At 42.9% G+C, this 20,211-nt stretch overlaps 1 protein-coding gene across 1 annotated transcript in view; it reads left to right on the top strand.

The window, feature by feature from the left end:
• Positions 1-14,909, top strand: part of BRAP (BRCA1 associated protein) — a 28,506-nt gene extending 13,597 nt beyond the window's left edge. Inside the window, exons 7-12 of the mRNA XM_047088071.1 lie at positions 3,276-3,351; positions 3,793-3,931; positions 4,305-4,414; positions 6,837-6,926; positions 10,220-10,323; positions 12,511-14,909. Coding sequence (XP_046944027.1) covers positions 3,276-3,351; positions 3,793-3,931; positions 4,305-4,414; positions 6,837-6,926; positions 10,220-10,323; positions 12,511-12,874 — 883 coding nt within the window. The 3' untranslated portion in view covers positions 12,875-14,909. The remainder of the gene's footprint in view (positions 1-3,275; positions 3,352-3,792; positions 3,932-4,304; positions 4,415-6,836; positions 6,927-10,219; positions 10,324-12,510) is intronic.
• Positions 14,910-20,211: the final 5,302 nt, after the last annotated feature.

Raw genomic sequence — 20,211 nt, 5'->3', positions numbered from 1 at the left:
GGGAAGGAGAGAAAGAGAGAGAGAGAATCCTAAGCAGGCTCCACACTCAACACAGCCTGACACGGGGCTCAATCCCATGACCCTGGGATCATGATCTGAGCCAAGATCAAGAGTCAAATGCTTAACTGACTGAGCCATCCAAGCACCGTATTGTTTTTTAATCCAACCACTACCACAGCTGCCACACAGATCGAAGGAGTGACAGAGCTAGTTTGTACCTTTGACAAAACTGCTTGCTGCTTGGGGCGCCTGTGTGGCTCAGTTGGTTAAGCATCTGTCTTCGGCTCAGGTTATGATCTCACGGTTTGTGAGTTCAAGCACTGCTTCAAGTGAGCCCCGCTTCTCTCTCTGCCTCTCACTCACTTGTGTCTTCACTGTCTCTCTCTCAAAATAATAATAATAATAAATAAAATGATCAGTGTCGTAATTTTTTTAAAAAAATGGCTGTGTGCTGCTCACTACAGCTGTCATTCTTGTTTCTGCAAATTTGTCTTCCAGCTTCTTTTAAAAGTTTTTATTTAAATTCCAGTGAGTTCTAGTCCCTGGGCACCTGGGTGGCTCAGTCGGTTGAGCATCTGACTCTAGAGTTTTGGCTCAGGGTATGATCTCGCTGACCCTGAGTTCAGGCCCCCTGACAGGCTCTGTGCTGACAGCTCAGCCTGGAGCCTGTTTCGGATTCTGTGTCTCCTTCACTCTTTCTGCCCCTCCCCGCACTGTGTGCATGCTCTCTCTCATAAATAACATTAAAAAAAAATTTAAATTCCAGTGATTTCTCTCTCCCTCTCTCTCTCAAAAATAAACATTAAAATTTTTTAAAGAAAAAAGGGTGCCTGGGTGGCTCAGTTGGTTAAGTGTCCAACTTCAGCTCAGGTCATGATCTCACAGTTAATGAATTTGAGCCTTGCGTTATTAGGCTCTTTGCTGTCAGCACAGAGCCCCCTTTGATCCTCTGTCTCCCTCTCTCTCTGCCTCTCTATGTCTCTTGAAAATAAATAAACATTAAAAAACAATTTTAATTCCAGAGAGTTAACATACAGTGTAATGTTGGTTTCAAGTGTGCAATATGATTCAGCATTCCCATGCAACACCTGATGCTCATCACACATGTACTCCTTAACCACCATCACCGTCCCCTCTGTTAACCATCAGGTTGTTCTCTATAGTTAGGTGTCTGTTTCTTGGTTTGTCTCTCTCTCTCTTCTCTTTTCCCCTTTGCTCATTTGTTTTGTTTCTTAGATTCCGCATATGAGTGAGATCATATGGTATTTATCTTTTCTGACTGACTTCACTTAGCATAATACTCTCTAGCTCCATCCAGGTCATTGCAAATGACAAGGTTTCATTCTCTTTTATGGCCGAGTTGTATTCCATTGTATATATATACCACATCTTCTTTCTCCATTCATCTATTGGTGGACACTTGGGCTGCTTCCATAATGTGGCCATTGTTGATAATACTGCTCTAAACGTCAGGGTGTGTGTCTGGCTTCTCTTTTGATACTAAACAGAGATAGACTAGATCATTTAGCTTTCTGTTAGGAAATGCAGATAGAAACTCCTCATTTGTGATAGGAACTTCATGTTCTTCCTGCTTATTTCCTTTTCTTGGTTTCATTTACTCAGTTGGGTAACAAATTGGATGTGAGGTGTATCTTAAGCATTCTTTCTTCTTGGTGCCGATTCACGGTTAGCTTCAACTATAACCCACTTTCTATCATTTTTGCCTGCCTGATGAAAATATTCATGACTGGTACTTAGTGTTACTTTCTCTTGAGAATAAGAGAAAAGCATTAATGGATTTTTAAATGCCTTTTCCCCCCAGCTTTATCAAACTATAACTGATCACCAAATATTGTATGTATTTAGGGGCACCTGGCTGGCTCAGTCACTAGAGCATGCGACTGTTGATCTCAGGGTCTTGAGTTCAAGCCCCACATTGGGGGTAGAGATTACTTAAAAAATAATAAATAACATCTTTTTAAAAAGTAACCTCTATCCCCAATGTGGAGCTCGAACTCATGACCTTGATATGAAGAGACGCATGGTCCACTGATTAAGCAGCCAGGTACCCCAAGTTTACTTAAAAAAAAAATTGTATATATTTAAAATGTACATGGGGCACCTGGGCTGCTCAGTCAGTTGAGCATCCAACTTCAGCTCAGGTCATGATCTCACAATCTGTGGGTTCAAGCCCCGTGTTGGGCTCTGTGCTGACAGCTCAGAGCCTGGAGCCTGCTTGGATTCTGTGTCTCCCTCTCTCTGCCCCTCCCTTGCTTACACTCTGTCTCTCTCTCTCTCTCTCTCTCTCTCTCTCTCAAAAATAAATAAACATTTAAAAAAATGTTTAATGTACAACTTGATGACTCAACATACATATACATTATGAAATATTCACAAACAAGCCAATCAGCATGTTCTATCAACCTCTTTACCAGTTTCCTTTGTTCCTTTGTGTGTGTGGTGAGAACACCCAAAGTCTGTCTTAGAAAATTTCAAAAACAATACAATATTGTCAACTATACTCACATTGATGCGAACCGGTTTTCCAGAATTGATTCATCTTGTATAATTGGATCCTGTACCCTTTGACCAACATCTCCCTACTGCGCCCTCTCCGCAGCCCATGGTGTCCATCTACCTTTCTCCTCTCTGTTTCTGTGGGTTTAGCTTCAGTGCCATTTTTATTGGCTTTTTGTAAATTGAAACTTGAGTACTTAGCACTGGTATCCTCTTCCACATGTTCATTGTATGGTAAAATATCATGTGCATTTCAGGAAATATATCAACTTTTTTGATGGGGGTGAAATTTATTACAGATTTTAGTTCTAACTCTTAGGAGCAATCTAGAGAGGACAGGGTACATTTTGAGTGATTTAGATCTTTGGGAAATGGAGGCAAGGTAGATTGTTTGAAGTAAAAAAATACTTTATGGATAACCAGACATAAAATTCATAGCTTATCTTAACATCCCTAATTCTAACCTGCACATGTTTAGTTCTTTGGTTAAGCTTTAGACAGAAGAGTGAAAAAAGGTATGAAGCAGATCAAGATTCCTCCCTTTTTTTCTCCTTTATCAAGATTTTGGGAGTTTTGTTTTATTTTTTATTTTTTTCATTTTGTTTGCAAATATCTTTGAGTGATATCCTTAGTTATGATGACTTGTAACAGACAGTACGTGAGAGACAGAAGATTTAAAATATGGTTTTTGACTTTTGGTTCTGTAACAACTCTCTTTTGTATTTGATCTGTGCTGTTACTTTCGGTGTCCTGCACAGGTGTCCTGTGTGCCGATACTGCCAGACTCCGGAGCCAGTAGAAGAGAATAAGTGTTTTGAGTGTGGCGTTCAGGAAGTAAGTAATGGCTGGTGGGAAAGAATAATGAACACAGCTTTAATGCTCTGGGGATTTCTTTTGCCCTGTGTGCCTTAAATTCTTTTAAATTCTTTTTCAGACTGATGCTTTTGTTTTCTTTTGTCTAAGGTCATGCAAGAAATATGAATACGTTATTTTACACTCTGAAGCAAAAATCTCTGTGCTTTTATTTTTTGTTTTTTGAAAAAGACTAGGCTTTTACTGATAAATTATGAATATTTGTCTTGCCATTTCCCTAGAGTTCCTTAAAAAACCAGAGGGAGAAAATGCCCCTTGCTTTTTGCATTTCAAACACATATTTATTCAAAACTCCTGTAGAAACAATTCACCTTCATTCTGTGTCAGGGCCTTTCCCACTCTGAGTGAGCCAGGTCATGTGTTTTTGTACAACTAATTAAGATGTTGTCTTCTCCTTGGCAGAACCTTTGGATTTGTTTAATATGTGGCCACATAGGATGTGGACGATATGTAAGTCGACATGCTTATAAGCACTTTGAGGAAACCCAGCACACGTATGCCATGCAGCTTACCAACCATCGAGTCTGGGACTATGCTGGAGGTGAAGGCCATTCTTGTTTTCTAATTTGGATTCATTCTGCATGAACGTGTCTCCCTTAGAACCTCTCCTCTTCCTCTTCTCTCACAGCTTGAAATCTTCCTGACTGCTGTGGCAAACTTGAATTCTCAGGGTGCCCCATAGCACACTATTTCCTGCAAATGGCCTGAATTACACATTATAAAGAGAGTTAATACTTCTATACTTGCCCTCTGACTCTTAAATTCAAGTGAGTTAGCCCACTTGTACAGAAGTATTGCAAGGCATTTAATTTAGACCTGTAAAAACAAAAATTCTGGCCAAGTTGAAAGTATATGCAGATCCTTTTCATTCTAAAGAAACAAGCCTTGATTGACTGATTCATTCTTTTCTTTAGATAATTATGTCCATCGATTGGTTGCAAGTAAAACAGATGGAAAAATAGTACAATATGAATGTGAGGGTGATACTTGCCAGGAAGAGAAAATAGATGCCTTACAGTTAGAGGTAAGATACTTCGTTAGTAATTACTAAGTACCTTTTTGTACTGCTTTTTACTATCCTACCTTAAAAAGTGGCTTGGGCTTTTACTCTTGCCATTTATTTCTGTATGTCAACTTTTTTTTAAAGTTCTATCATTGCTGTGGAGGATTATTAAAATACTTTTATTCTACCTAATTTTCTTCTTTGGAAGTCTACGCTTCACTGTGTCTTACTATTTTGAATGGGATGTTTCTCATTGTCTCAAGCTCGATGTTAAGGTGGTTCTCTAGCTGCAATAAAACTGAAAGTTAAGAATCTTCCTGTTGGCATCTCAGTAGCAGTTGGAAACTGAGCAGGTCAGAATGAGGAAACCCCAGTAGCACCCTTCCATGCCCAGGAAGCTTTTTTACATGTCTTGGACATTTTATGAAGTAGACGCTTACATACTCAAAGTATGTATTTTATGAATTTGATGTTTACATATGTATGTCTAAAGCCATTTGGGAGTATTCATATATAGTTGAAGAAACAACAAAATTAGCACAGTCTGATTTTTCACTGTAGTAGTAAATCCCACCTACTATAAAATTAGTATATTGTAAACGTTACGATAATGAAGGAAAAGTTTAAAATGAGTCTTGTTTTGTATTAATTTCAATCTGATTGTTTTAAAAACAAATAGCTTAGGGGTGCCTGGGTGGCTCAGTTGGTTAAGAGTCTCACGGTCTGTGAGTTCAAGTCCCGCGTCAGGCTCTGTGCTGACAGCCTGGAGCCTGCTTCAGATTCTGTGTCTCCCCCTTTCTCTGCTACTCCCTTGCTTGCACTGTGTCTCTCCCTCTCTCTCAAAAATAAATAAACGTTAAAATAAAACTTAAAAACAAATAGCTTAGCCTGGGGAGGAAATGGATATTTGAAAGCTTGGTCATCTCTGGACTTCATTATGGTCTAATAGATTGAGTAGAATGGCTTAAGATAAGGCTGATGTTTTTACCATTAATTGTATTGATATGAAAAAGTTTAAACCTTTTACATTAAGTTTTTAGAAGTAACCCTTCCACATTAACTCTAGGTATATTCATTCAACAAATGTTTATTGAGGGCTGCTGTCTGTCGGCCATTCTTCTTGGTGCTGGGAATGCAGCATTGAACAGACTCCCTGCCCTCGTGGAGTGTACGTTCTAGGGGCACACACACATTCTCCCATCTGTCCTTTCTCCCTCTGGCACCTTCCTTCTCTTCTCTAGCTTACAAGCACATTCAGATCTCCTTTTAGTCTTTTAGAATGGTTTTTCTGAAATGCAGATGTCATGTTGCTGCTCCACGGCCCACATTTCTCAATATGATGTCCCCGGGCCTTCTATAGGCCCCATCTGCCCATACCTTGCACCCTAGCCTCATTGATGTTACTCCTTCATCTTGAAGAGATCCTAAATGTCCACAGCTCACATCTGGGTCCAGTAGTTCTCTGGAATCAGATCTCTGTCTTTACCTGTCTCCTCCACCTCTCTGTTGAGAGCCCTCCCATATATCTCCTTCTCTCAGACGTCCTCCCAGACCCTACTGTCATAAGCCATCTATCCTTTCTCAATAGTTACACATTCATTCATGTTGTTCATTCATTCATGCAGTCAGGTAGCAAAGATTTCCTGACGTCCAGCATGTGCCAGGCACTGAGGCTACAGAAATAAAGTTAGAACCCTCACTTTCGAAGAGTTCATATTCTAGTCAGGGAGATCTGGTGATTAAGTGCTAGCATCCTAAGTGCTGTTAATGACAGGCACTATACTAAGGGAGCTGAGAGGGGTGCTTAACCCCAGGCTGGGAGGGACAGGGACAGCTTCCTAGAGGGGGGTGAGCTGATTTAATACTTTGATTTAAAAACCTTGGGGTTCTTCTTAAAATTAGCTTGATGGGACACCTGGGTGGCTCAGTCGGTAGGATGTGTGACTTTGGCTTAGGTCATTATCTCACAGTCTGCAGGTTCAGGCCCCATGTGGGGCTCTGTGCTGACAGCTCGGAGCCAGGAGCCTGCTTTGGATTCTGTCTTGCTCTCTCTCTGCCTCTCCCCAGCTTGTGCGCTCGCTCTCTCTCTCTCTCCCTCTCTCACTCTCCCTCTCTCAATAATAAATAAATAAACTTAAAAAATTATTTTAAAAAATTAGCTTGAACAGAAACTTATTTGCTAATGTACATTCCTCTGCTTTCTTGTCCAGACTAGATTGTAAGCTCCAGGTCAGGAGTGTAATTGACATCTCTGTATTCCCATGGTTTGTTGAGCAGAGAATAACCAAGATGTAATACATGTTCTGATGATTGTATTTACTCTTCTGTAGAGCATTAAAAGTCAGGTTTTGGTTTTTTTAATAAAAATAAATAAAAGTCAGGTTTTAACTGAAATTCAGAAACTACAGTGATTTATGTGTTGGTGTCTGTTCTCTGTTTTTAGTATTCGTATTTACTAACAAGCCAGTTGGAATCTCAACGAATCTACTGGGAAAACAAGATAGTTCGGATAGAGAAGGACACAGCAGAGGAAGTAAGTTTCTGTCTGGACTGCTGCTGACGTGCCACATGGCAGGGCTATCTGATGTTGGGATGGGAGAAGGCAGAATACAAGAAAAAAGGAATGCTGGAATCATTCTTAGGCTGATACAGAGATAGAGAATTGTTTTGCCTCTAAAAAGAAACCTTTGTCATATGTCAGTTATATCTCAATAAAGCCTGGGTGGGGGGGGCAGCGGCGGAGAGAAGAAAGAAAACAAGAATTTGGAATCAGTCGGCTCACCCCGGTAATCTAACTTTAGATCAGGATTCCAGGGAGAAGTGGTTAAAAACATGAATCATCATCATTATATTACAGACATAGCCCCTGAAGGCAGTGTCAGGCAACAAGAAATTCTAGACCACAAAGAGAATGAAATTAGTCAAAATGAGGAAAAGGAAGAGGCAAAAATATGCTGTTGCAAATGCTGTCAGCTGAGCATTATTTAAGAAAGGGAGGGAAGCCAACATACACTCTCACCTAGGGTTAGCAAATCGAAAAGAATGTATTAAAATTGTGTGCCGAGCTCTGTATTACACTAAATATAGGAAGAAACAAAATACCTGCTACGTACCCTGAAAAAAGAAAACTTGGATTTAAAGACTTGAGTATTTTGGTATTTTTGATTGGGAAGAGATTTGTTTGTTAATTCAATCAGGTTTTCTATGCCTTGTGCAATTCCATTAAAAAAAAAGAAGTATGTACATGAGGACTTGTAATTTGAGTCAGCCAGTTGGTTTGTCAGCTTGGGAACAGCTGCTTTGAGGAGCTGCGTGTGGGCTTCTGTGGCACCAAGATGGTGCTGAGCCCTTCAAAATTGAAGAGAAGAAAATCAGGCTGAGGTGTTAGAGCTTCGGTGGTTCCCGTGATGCCTTGTTTGTCTAGGACATAGGTTTTCAAATTTAGCGAAATCCTTGAAAGAAGATGCCACTCACTCCTCCACCAGGTAGAAGAGGAAAGTGGTGTGTTTTTGGTGGAAACCCAGATGGAGGGCCCAGAACTTCACCTGCTTGGTTTTCCCATCGTCTCCAGCAGGTACAAGGGACCCTGACGGTTCCAAAGAAAGCATTTTGAAAACCAGTGAGCTCCTGAGGGTTCACATAGAATGGGAGTTCCAAGAACCTTTCTCAGGTTCTAGGGACAGTGTTCATAATTCACTGATCCTCTTAGTAGTAATACAGGCTTTTCAATTTTTTTTAATAGTTGGGGTGCCCAGTGGCTCAGTCAGCTGAGCGTCCGACTCTTAATTTCAGCTCAAGTCATGATCCCAGGGTCGTGGGATCGACCTCAGTATGTTGGGCTCTGCACTGAGTGCGGAACCTCCTTAAGAGTCTCTCCCCCTCTGCCTCCTTCCCCCATGTAGGCACATGCGCTTGTGCATGCGTACTTTCTCCCTCTGAAATAAGATAACAACAATGAAACAAATAAATCCTTAAATGATTATTTTAGTAATTTTGTGAGTCCCTGGCATAACTAGATCTTCAGAAAGGGACTGCAGAGCCAGGCTCAGGTCTCATCCGTGTGGTAGCTAGGGTTATCCTGGAATTAAGCAGGCAGGCCCAGGCTCACACATATGTCAGGCCCGTTGGCCCCAGTTTCTGGGTATGCCTACAAATGAGGAGAAATCAAGGTTCTCAAATTAAGGCTTAACACCAGCTTTAAAATCTTTAGTTCTGGGGCGCCTGGGTGGCTCAGTCAGTTGAACGTCCGACTTCGGCTCAGGTCATGATCTCGCGGTTGGTGGGTTCAAGCCCCACGTCGGGCTCTGTGCTGACAGCTCGGAGCCTGGAGCCTGCTTTGGATGTGTGTCTCCCTCCCTCTCTGCCCCTCCTCCGCTCGTACTCTGTCTCTCAAAAATTAATAAAAACGTCAAAAAAACAAAAAAGATCTTCAGTTCAAAGTTGTTGATGTAGTTTTTATCAGAACCTTCCAAGTGGTGGAGGTGCCTTTCCAGAGGAACTCAGGGTCACTTGCTGTACCGGTTCTGAATGGGGCTCAGTTAGAGCACACATGGGAAGGACATGCCTCCGACAGCCCTCAGGAGGACGAGCTCTGGTTACTGCCACTTGGTGTCAAGTCCTGAGTCCCTAGGAGGAACACTCAAAACACAGCCTCAGTACTAGGCGTTTCCACAGGGGGGGGTACCTAAAGTGCTTCGTGCAGACCCTTGAGAGCTAAGCTTAGGGTTCTCTCTGCCTTTTAAGACCCTTTAGGATTAACTGCATTCCCTAACGAATGCCTAAAGCTCATTTTTCGTTTCCCGTACAGCTATGGTCTGCAATGTAGTGAAGAGAGGTTTAGAACTTGGGTCCAGTCCCAGACCCACCATGCTCTAGCTGGGTAACCTTGGCCATATTGCCTCACCTTTCCGTAAGCCTGTTGATAAAGTTGACACACTGAAGTCTCTGGCTTCTTATCAGATATAAAGGAGATACTGCTTACAAAACATCTGGCTGGTGCTTGGGCCATAGGATTTAAATTCTCAGTCCCTTTCAGCTCCTGCCCTTTCAGCTATTACTGCCTCACGATCCACCCAGCCTCACTACTTCCCATCCAGTCTTCTCCCTGTGTCCTCAGACTGGTAGAGGTGAGGCATTTCTCAGTTGGGTAGATCGTCACACCTGACTGAATCTAATGTCTGCTTAGCTAGACTTCAACAGACTCTTGGTTTCTGACACGTAATACGCCAGAATTTTAAAATTCTCTTCAGTTTATAAGACAATGTAACATGAATTCGTTCTCTCTATATTGCATTTATAAATTAACTTAAAACAAGAACTGCTTATGTTCCATGTGGCTTCATGGTACATGAGAAAATTTAATAATGAGGTTTTTTTGGGGGGTAGGGACCCAAACAGTTAAAATCCATTATTACAATTTTCTTGGATTAGATTACTTTGTTAGATTATTTGGTTAGTAATTTTTGGAATGTGATCTCAGGAGGAAAAAAACGTGGTGAGTTAAGAAGAGGCTCTGGTCTGGCCTCTGACAGACTGTCTCCTGCCTCACTGCCCGAGGCTCACTCTTTACTTCTGAGCAGTTTCACTTGCCGTTTAGCTGTGATCCGTTGTTCATCCTTGTATAGAGAAACAGTAAGGGGTAAAAAAAGCATTTCTCAAAATGTTTATTTCTGTTACAGAAGTTCTTTCAAATGATCTCACCTTTCCTTAGTCTGGTTTATCAAAGTTACAGACAGGTCATTGAAAAAACGCTTGTGAAGTTAGCCCCAGAGACCCCACAAAACTATGCCTCTTTGAAGTGAAACTGATCTCCGTTTGCTCTTCCAGATTAACAACATGAAGACCAAATTTAAAGAAACAATTGAGAAATGTGACAATCTGGAGCACAGACTAAATGATCTCCTAAAAGAAAAGCAGTCTGTGGAAAGAAAGTAGGTGTAATTGGTCTCTTCTTTAACTTAGCTATTTCATTTTTACAGGTAATCTCCATTCCTATGAACACGCTTTCCTTTTCAAGGGTGCCTATCTCTAGGTTTTCAGGGGTCTCCCTATTTATGGAGCAAACTTACTGTGACTTCCTGTTGATTAAAAACGACAGCATTACATGCCAGATGGGTGCCGTGTGGAATGCAGAGCTCTCTGCTGATGTCTGTGCTCGCTGTATGTGCGGATATCTTCCACTGTTGCCTGTAGAGGGCAATTCCCTTGTGCTCAGAGCTGCAGCTTCTCGGAGCCATGGTGGCTGAGAACTGGCAGGAGAGAGAATATGTCTGAGCCGGACATGGTGTGTATTCTGGCCTTGGGCAGGAATTAAAGGCCAGAGTTGTTGAATATGGAGGAAAAAATTCAAGAACAGCATGGCAAGAACATACTCTACTACTGTGATATGGGGAGATAGTTGCTGCTCATGGAAATTACCTTTCTAGTTTAGGTATATTCACAAAAATAATTGGCTTTTTACTTCCAGACAGTGGATGAAAAATAAGGAGAATATTTAAGAGCTTTTTTTTTTTTTTTTTTTGAAGAAACCTTCATTCTGGAATAAATTCAGGTTTACAGAGGTTGCTAAGATAGTGCAAAGAGTTTCCATGTACCCTTCACCTGTTTTCCCCACTGTCAAAAGTTATTTTAATAGTTTTTCTTTGTATTGTGGTAAAATCTATATAACAAAATTTGTCCTATTCACTCTAAGTGTATAATTCAGTGGCACTAAGTGGCATTCACAGCATCCTGCTACTGTCACCATCATCTGTTTCAAAATTTTTCATCACCCACAAGACTCTCCACCAAAGGTTTTTTTTTTCTTTTAAATATTTTCTTTTTTTTATTTCTTTCCCCACACTCTTAAATATCTTATTTTTTAAGGAATCTCTACACCCAACGTGGGGCTTGAACCCAACAGCCCTGAGATTAAGAGTCTCATGCTCTACTGACAACCAGCCAGGCGCCCCAAAGGTTTTTTTCTTTTTTTAAACTGTTCTAAAAGCAACACTACAGGATTAATAGAAATTAAAATATTCTATACTTTCAGCTCCCTAACAAATTCAACTGTATTAAAGAATTAAAATTGGAAGTTTTCTTCCAGGCTGTAGATTTTGCTATCTAAAGATTACCACTATTCATTGATGGTACCAGTGAATATTTACTCTTCCAGATCTTTTTTTGTACCCATTTGAATGTCTCACATATCTTTTTTTCTAGAAAAATAGAATAATATTAGGTATTCTGTTTGGTAAAATATTCCGTTCCTGAGATTTTTTTTTCATACTGACACTTGTAACGGCTGCATGGTATTGCATTGTATGGAGGTTCCCTAATAATTTTAACCGGTCCCCTATTGATAGACATTTAAAGTTGTCTCAAGTCTTAGACTAATATAAACTATAGTGCAATGGGCATTTTTCTCCATGTTTCTTTTAGTGCAGTCTCGAATATATTTTATTGGATGAGTTCCTAGAATAGGTATGTCAGAGGGCATGTGAAATTGTGGTTTTTAGAGTTACTGCCACGCTGACTTCCGAAGAGTTTGTACCAGTTCGCACTCCAGTGCCAACGCGGGGAAGTTCCTCTTTTCCCACGGTTGAGCTCTTTGGCATTCCGATACATAAAAATGGTATATCCAGTGATGCTTTAATTTGTAATTCTTGCCTTGTGAGTAAGATTGAGCATCAAGAATAGGGCACTCCCTATTCTTGAAAACTCTTCTCCAGTAAATGCAGTGAGGTCAGAGCACTTGACTCTCCAAGAATGTCACTTTTCCTCATAACTTCTTTATCGTAGCTGTTATCTGTAAGCCATCTATTTAACCACAGACTGCAAAACAAAGGAGCAGTAGAAGTTTTACCATGAATCATAGAATCATTTATACTATTGAAAAATTTCTGAGACTTAGAAAAACTGTTACGCCGCTGACTAGAGCGGAATCCTTGCTTCGTACAGCAGTCGCGGTGGCAGCACAGTGGAGACTGTGGTGGCAGTCTCCCTCCGCCACAGGAGGGAGGAGTCCAGTCCCTGAATGGATTCTGAGATCACAGCGCCTCTGTTCAATCCCAGAGCAGAGAGCGGACTGTGTCGGCAAATGAAAAAACATGCTTTTGTCTTCCTTTGTTTTGCAAAAGGTGCACTCAGCTAAACACAAAAGTGGCCAAACTCACCACAGAGCTCAGAGAGGAGCAGGAAATGAACAAGTGTTTGCGTGCCAACCAAGTCCTCCTGCAGAACAAACTGAAGGAGGAGGAGAGGGTGTTGAAGGAAACCTGCGACCAGAAGGATCTGCAGATCACCGAGATCCAGGAGCAGTTGCGTGACGTCATGTTCTACCTGGAGACACAGCAGAAGATCAACCACCTGCCTGCTGAGACCCGGCAGGAAATCCAGGAGGGACAGATCAACATCGCCATGGCCTCAGCCTCCAGCGCCCCCTCTTCGGGGGGCAGCGGGAAGCTGCCCTCCAGGAAAGGCCGAAGCAAGAGGGGCAAGTGACCTTCTGAGAAACAGACGTCCCTGAGACTGGTTTCCCTGGCGCAGTGAGGGTGTGCTGGGGCTTCAGCTAAATGTGAGGGCGGACCTTAAATAAGTACAAGTGAGGACCGAGCCGCAGTTGTTTGGATCTTTCATTTGCTGGCGTGTGGTGTGATAAACGTAGGGGGTTGCTGGCTAGGAGCGCCGATGGAGATGGGCCGTGTTTTAGAAGGTGGCTGCTGTTTTCAACCGTAGTAATTCACTAACCTCAGACATTCTAATGACCATTTTGCCTTCCTACTTGATAGAAGCCCCAGCTCTGCTGTGCATTTTTCCGTTGTATTTATTGAGTCCGTGTATCTGACGTTCAGGTCTGGGGTCGGTTTAAGATGTCGGATTTTTTTTTGTAACCTCAAAGGTAACGTTACCTGAGGTCTAGCAGCTGCTTTAAAGAGAGGTTTGCACTGGCCGCTGAGGATTTATGAAAACTCCCCGGTGTTAGTCTGACGTCCTTGTCATCCCCTCCCTGCGTCTGGGAAGAAGAATTGGTTGAATGTCATATGAAAAGAGGCTGGGCCTGTAAACCTTTAGTCACTAGCCTGTCACAGCAGCCTTCTTTTGCTCTAGGACTAGCCAGGAAAAACAAACAACCCTGGGGCAGGCTGAGCAGACTCAGTGTAGGGAAAATGGTGGTGCTTCTACTTCGTTTATTTTCGATGACTCCAGGCCACGTTATGAACCTCAAGTAAAGAGGAGGCTGAATGGTTGCTCTAAGACTCCGATCTCAGAGTGGATTTCCTTCCTAGCATCTAGCAAGAATCAGCAAGCGGATTTATCATCCATGTGAAAATGGGCAGCGAGGCCTCTGACTAGCTGATTGTGTATTTTGCTAGGATCAGTGTTTTCTGAATGTTTACAAAAGATTGGGCCGCATGCTCAGGTTGCGGCTAGAGGGAGCTTGGGCAGATTTTCAGTTATGCTTTCAAGATACAACCAAAGGCTGTTTCTAAATCCGAAAATTAGAATTTTAACAGGGCCCCTTTAAAACAGTCGTGCAGTGCTCGTTGTGAGCCAACAGAGGGGCTGTGTGCTTTCTCTAGAAACCTTAACGTCAAGTAATTCATAATACGCAGTAATTAAGCCAAGTTAAAGGAAGACCCGGGTTGGAATTCAGCTTCCAGAAGGGGTAGCTGGACCCTGAAATGATGGGTTTTGTTTTCTGCTTTAGAATTAGCCAGAGTTTTCCAATGGTCACATCTTAGAATTGTTTTTAGCCTATGGTTAGGCCTCATCCCCTTTGGCGTAAATGTCCTTCGTGTTCCTTGTTAGCACACAAACTGTATTGCTAATCACCATCCATTTTTGTGGGATGCGCTGGAGCATTTCCCAGAAACCCTCACCTGTAACTTTGCGAAATGAATGTACTCAGACATTCTCAAATTCTACTTAGGGCAGACCAACTCTGGAAGTGCCCCTTGGACTTACATATACAGACACCTTAAAGCAAGAGTGGGAATGTAAAGCGTAACCTAATTCTCTTTCCTATAGAGATTCTATTTTATTTAAAATCTATTTTTACACTAGTTAGAATCCTGCTTTTTTGGCCAAGTACTTGTCTTGCATGTCTGACCTTGCAGAAGCTGGGGTGGATCGTAGCATACTAATTACGAGAATTAGAAGTAGTTTACAAAGCTTGCTCGTTCCTCATTTTCCCATGATCACCTCCACCAAGCAGCCCCACCACCAGCTGGGGGAACAGAGGTTTTCAGTACAGGTGGGATAAGTGCCCTGAAAGGCTGTGCCCAGAGGAATGAGCAAATAGGCAAATGTTTCCAAACTACTTGAAGGTTTAAAAATGTTTTCTAGAAAAAAAAAGCATCTTGTCAAGATACATAAAGAAAGTGTTTTTGAAAAAGGTCAAAGAGTCATGTTTGATTTTGACAAAATTACATAAGATAGAAACTGTTAGTATTTTCTTCAGGATGGAAATGAACCACTTAAGATATCCGTACTACCTTGAACAATGAAATTGCATTAAAATAACCGAACTTTGAAATGATTCTGCCCTGTGTGAAATTTGTGTCTCACTGGTTGACATTTGCTTGGGAGCTTGTATCTAAATAACCTAAGAAGGTGTCAATGACCTGAATTTTAAAACAGCACGAAAACCATCCCCTCAACAATATAGTGAGCAGCTAGCTTATTCATCTTCCTACCCCCCTTTGCTCCAGCTTCCCAAACTAATAAAAAGTAGCTGAACCAAATATAGAATAAGGAAAATTATCTGAATTTAAAGGGTCGAGATAGGATGAGACCCGGCACACAACTCATACAAATGCAAGGCAATCAATGTGTAGGTAGGCCTGAGACTTTTTGCCAGGCCTTCTAGCAAGCCAAGGTGGTTTTATTTTTTGAAACTGTCCCAAATGTGACTTGTTAGGATACACTGGGTAAGACAAGGCCCTGAAGCAACTACCCACTCCACGCTTGCACGGGGAGGTAGGTTGTCCTAAGCAAAAGGGCTGAGAAATGAATTGAAACAGCCAGCCAGTTGAATGTAGAGGACTTGGCAAATCACGAATGAACAACCTTCTGTCATCACTTGGAAACCCCTCTCCTGGTACAGTCGGGATACACAAGTTACAAATACCATCCTTGATTTGGCTGCTGTGCGTTCTGCCACGTAGCTTGGGCTGGTGGCAAGCTTGGGCTCCCGCAATGAAGTCAATGGGCTTATCTAAAAAAGGAAAGCCACTCTCCCATTTGAGGAAAGCTATTTCATTTTCTCCAGGATAAAGCTGAATTAACTGCCGTGGTGAATTCTGCTGCGTTAATTTCTTTCTTGGCAGCAGAAGGGAAATTTTTCAGGAGTCTCTCAAGACCCAGCTCCTGCTCCTTAATGGTGCTGGGGGACATCTAAACTACTCAGAGACCTGGCCATCACCTTAAGCGAGTTTAGGAAGCCACCAAGTGTTCTCCGACAGGCCTCTGCTTTCTGGCCAGTCCTTTTCACTTGTGCCCGTGAAGGTTCTGGAAGTGGGAGTTCCAGGATATCTGTATAGTGTCCACACCAACAGATGTAGCTTTTAAAGTTAAAAATTTTAGGGGCTTCTGGGTGGCTCAGTTGAGCATCGGACTCAATTTCGGCTCAGGTCATGATCCCAGGGTCGTGGTGTGGGATCGAGCCCGCATCAGGCTTCATGCTGTGCGTGGAGCCTGCTTGGGATTCTCTCTCTCCCTCTCTTTCTCTCAAATTAAAAAAAAAACAAAAAACAACCCATATATGTATGGGTTATATATATATATGTATACACATGTATATATATATATGTGTGTATATATATATATATATGAAGTTAAAAGAGTGAAGTGAAAAGGAAAAGTGTGAAGTAGTAATAGGAAGAAAAGCCTTTCCTTTCAGGAACCCTCCCCCCCACCCCCCACCATTTTGTCCTGGAGCCAAAGCCAAGTGTCTCATCCTGTGTAACATGAAGTTCATTTTCACCCCCAAGCACTTCGCTTTAGTCACCCTGGAGCAAACAAAAAATATTTTTGCATTGGTGCATTAGGAGACCTCAGGGAAGTTACATAAAGCTTCTTTTATTTTTTACCTTTTATTTTTGGGGAGGGGTTGTGGCCTCTTTATCCCGATTAATGTTAAAATCAACCCTTTCATGCCTTGTTTTCATCACTTAAAGGTAATAGTAACCATTTACCACTTACTGGTAACCCTTTTTACCCGGCCTCCCCGGGACTCGTGCCCTCCCCGGAATGCTCAGGCACTTAACAATATCAGGTTCTGTTAGACATTCATTTTGAAAGCTGTACTCCCAGAAGCCAAAACTACCTCAGCAGCATTTTAGCTCGTATGCTTTTCACCAACATTGAGCAGTCTCTTATTATAATTCTGGAAGCTTAGGTGAGCACGAAAGGGGCGCCGCAATTGGTTCTTAATCTGGATTTTGCATTCTCAATGCATTAAAGAAGGCCAGGGAGAAATGAACAATCTGCTGTTTTGTACAAGATGATTGTGGTCTTTGGGGCCTAATGTTGAATTGCTTCGGGTCAGAAACTTCTCATTGGAATCATCTGGAAAATGTGGTTTTGGTACTTGGCACGGAGCTGTGCTGGTGCAGATAACATTTGTTACTCCAAGGCTAATTACCACGCGCACTAAGTGAACTAAAGCAGCTTTGCTTCTTTTCAGACCGTGTTCTAAATCCCCTGGCCCCAAACTCCTTTCAGATCCAGCCTCAAAATAAATGCAGAGATGTTTGACCTGGCCTCTGTGGAGATGTCTTTTGCCATCTTTGGTCTGGAAGGAGCAGTAGATCCCAGACCAAATCTCCCTGTACGTCTGTTTCCTCATTTAAAAAGGAATGGTGTTGGGGGGGCCTGGGTGGCTCAGTTGGTTGAGCGTCTGACTCTTGATCTCAGCTCAGGTCTTGCTCTCTCGGGGTGGTAAGTTCAAGCCCCACGTGCGCTGGGCATGAAACCTATTTTTTAAAAAAAAAAGTGCACTGAGACTTCCTTTAGCCATCTCAATTCCTGATTGTAAATTCTCAATCCCTTGGTTATGGCCCAATGGGCCAAGAGTCCAGACCTTCCCTAGAGGCCTGGGGGCAGTTGAGCGCCATTAAGACAATGTGTCGCCCTCCACCACTTGAGAAACTTGCCTGTATCACTTTACATCATTAATATAATGGTTAGCATCAAAAGACTTTGGTGCTAACTGGAAAGAAGGAACTCGAACTAATTTCTGGGGCAAAAGAACAAGATCACAGATCTAGAAGTGAAGAAGAGTCCATGGAAAATTTTAGGAGGAAGAGGAGAACTGCTCTCCTGGAAACACTCCAGCGGGAGAGCAAACAAATTGTGACTTATCACACACAGCCAGAGGGTCCTCCGGCAGCATCTTCCAGGAATTATCTTTCGTGAAAGACTGAGCCTTAGCCGTGGCCATGCCCACTCACACATTCTAACTGATTAGTTTGTGCTCACACGGAAACTATGAGCCCAAAACCGTCTGCAGAAGAGACAGCAATAGAAGAGCCACGTCACACAACTTTCCCACCTCCTGGCCCCACCTGTCCTCCCGGGGGGGGGGGGGGGGAGAAAGAAAACAACCTCAAATCCTCTTTGCAAAATGCATGCCTCAGGAAAACAGCTTCGTTGCATTTGTTTCCATGCTGCAGAAAATCAACACTAACTGGCTTTGATCCCAAACAGGGCCAACTGCAGAACACAGAGATTGTGCAGCCAGGAACTCAGAGGCCTCCTCCATCTACCCTCCCCCGCCCAGCACATTCGACTTCAATTATGTGGGAACATGCCTGGGCGGGGGGGCTGCTGCCAGAACTCTCCTGGCCCCGACGGAGGAGGCCCTGTGCTGTGGCCCAGAATCTTTCCTAAAAGTCCATACAGGATCTCTCGGTTGCTGCCAATCGCACACTCTCCCTTTGGCGAGATTCCTAGCTCTGTTTGGCCAGAGCAACGCTAAAGCTCTCTTCCCTTACTTTCTTCCTATACGCTGGGTTCTCCGCTCCCTGCGGCCCCCGTTCCCCTCACGCTTATAAATAAGAATGTTCCACTGCTTTTCAGAACCAGAATAATCCCGAGAAAGATAACTTACACTGAGCCCTGCCTCTCTTCTCTTGGAGCCCTCAGGAGACGGCTTTTTGGTGAACTCTTAAAAACAGTTTTCTTTTCACCTGCTGAGATAACATTCTTGTGAGAAGGGAGGTAATTGACGCTAAGAACCCTGATTGTGTTACTATTGGCTTGTGTGAGCCCAAGGGGACTTGGAAAAACCTAGAAGAACATCCCCAGGAGAGACCTCTTTTCCAGCACCAAAGGGGCAATCCAGAGGGGCAGACCCAGAATCCCTGTTTTCTTTGGTAGGACCCAAAGCTGATAGAGAATTAGAAGTGCAGAATTAGAGAATTCTCCTGCACTTGCTGAGCATTAGAGGCAGAAGCAAGCTCTGCCCTGTTTTGACGTGTCTGATTCCAAGGGCTAGTTCAATTCCTGCTGACCAAACCACAGTTGCTGTGCTGAGTACTTTGCACGTACTATTCCATTCAGTCCTTAACGCCAGCCTGGTGAGGTAGGTGCAGTTACCCCATGGTACAAATCAAGAAACCGAGGCCCAGTAGGAGACAGTTCAGGACTGGCCAGCGTTGGCTGAGGTTGTGTAGCTGACCCCTGAAGAGGGCAGTGCTCAATCCCAGCATCGCCTGGGATCCCAGCATGAGCCCAAAATCTGGGCTCCTCACCCACTCTGCTCTACTGCCCCCCTCTAACTCTGGAACTTGGGGACAGAAAGGAAACAGCTCCCAAGACCTGTGTTGTGGTTGCTTTGGGAAAGGAGCCGAGTACCGACTGGAGACCATGTTGGTGTGAGTGAAACAGTCCAGTACGCCCACCCTCTGCAAGCCTCCCCCTCTCCTCCTGGAACTTTCTAACTTCTCCCTGTCTCCTCTCCCACTTCAGCGGGGCCTGAGCCAGAGCTGATAAAGAAGGAGGAAGAAAACCACGCCAGTGGTTTTCCCCCTCCACCCAAGGGCTGGCTTTGGGAAATCACTTCATTCCGATTGCCTGTTGTGGCCCCTTCACTCCGGGGAGGCTTGGGGCCCAGTCCACACAAACCATTTACGCTGACGTCTCAGTTCTTTTATATGGAGCTTCATGGAAGCCAGGGTGCTTCCCCAGCTGGAAAAGTTGCTTCTGGAACAAAACTATCTAGACTCTAAGGAGTCCTTTCTTTGAGAATGTAGACTCAGTTACTGCCCCCAGAGGCACAGTCAAACAGGAATAAACAGGCTAACCGGAAACTTTAGATTCGGCAGGGATCAGCTTAACTTGTGGCTTCAGTTTGTTACAGAATAAACAGAGGAGAGAGAAAGCCTAGAACAAAATTTTTATAAACTACAGGGGTATGTTACAAAGCGGTGTTAATTTCGCAGGTATAGACTGGTCTGTATGTGTCCACGTGTAGAGGTCTTCCCAGAACTTTTTCTGTCTTCTTCTTTTTTATTAATGTTACAGCAAGTCAGGGGCACCTGCGTGGCTCAGCCGATGAAGCATCGTGATCTCATGGTTCGTGAGTTCGAGCTCCGTGTCAGGCTCTCTGCTTGTCAGTGTGGAGCCTGCTTTGGAGCCTCTGTCCCCTTCTCTCTCTTGGCCCCTCCCCCCTAAAAAAATATTAAAAACTAAAAAAAATAACCAAATATAATTTAGAATCTAGATTCAATACCTGTTATCCTATTTACAATTATATATTTTAAATTCTATAAGAATTTATAGAATTGCAAGAGCATTATATTTTAAGATAGACACATGTATTATTTATATGGTTT

Source organism: Lynx rufus, unplaced genomic scaffold, assembly GCF_022079265.1.
Source record: "Lynx rufus isolate CCGP_SWC_20201006 ecotype Redwood Valley unplaced genomic scaffold, mLynRuf1.p SCAF_24, whole genome shotgun sequence".
Classification (NCBI taxonomy): Eukaryota; Metazoa; Chordata; class Mammalia; order Carnivora; family Felidae; genus Lynx; species Lynx rufus.
This window is presented reverse-complemented; position numbering and strand designations above follow the sequence as displayed.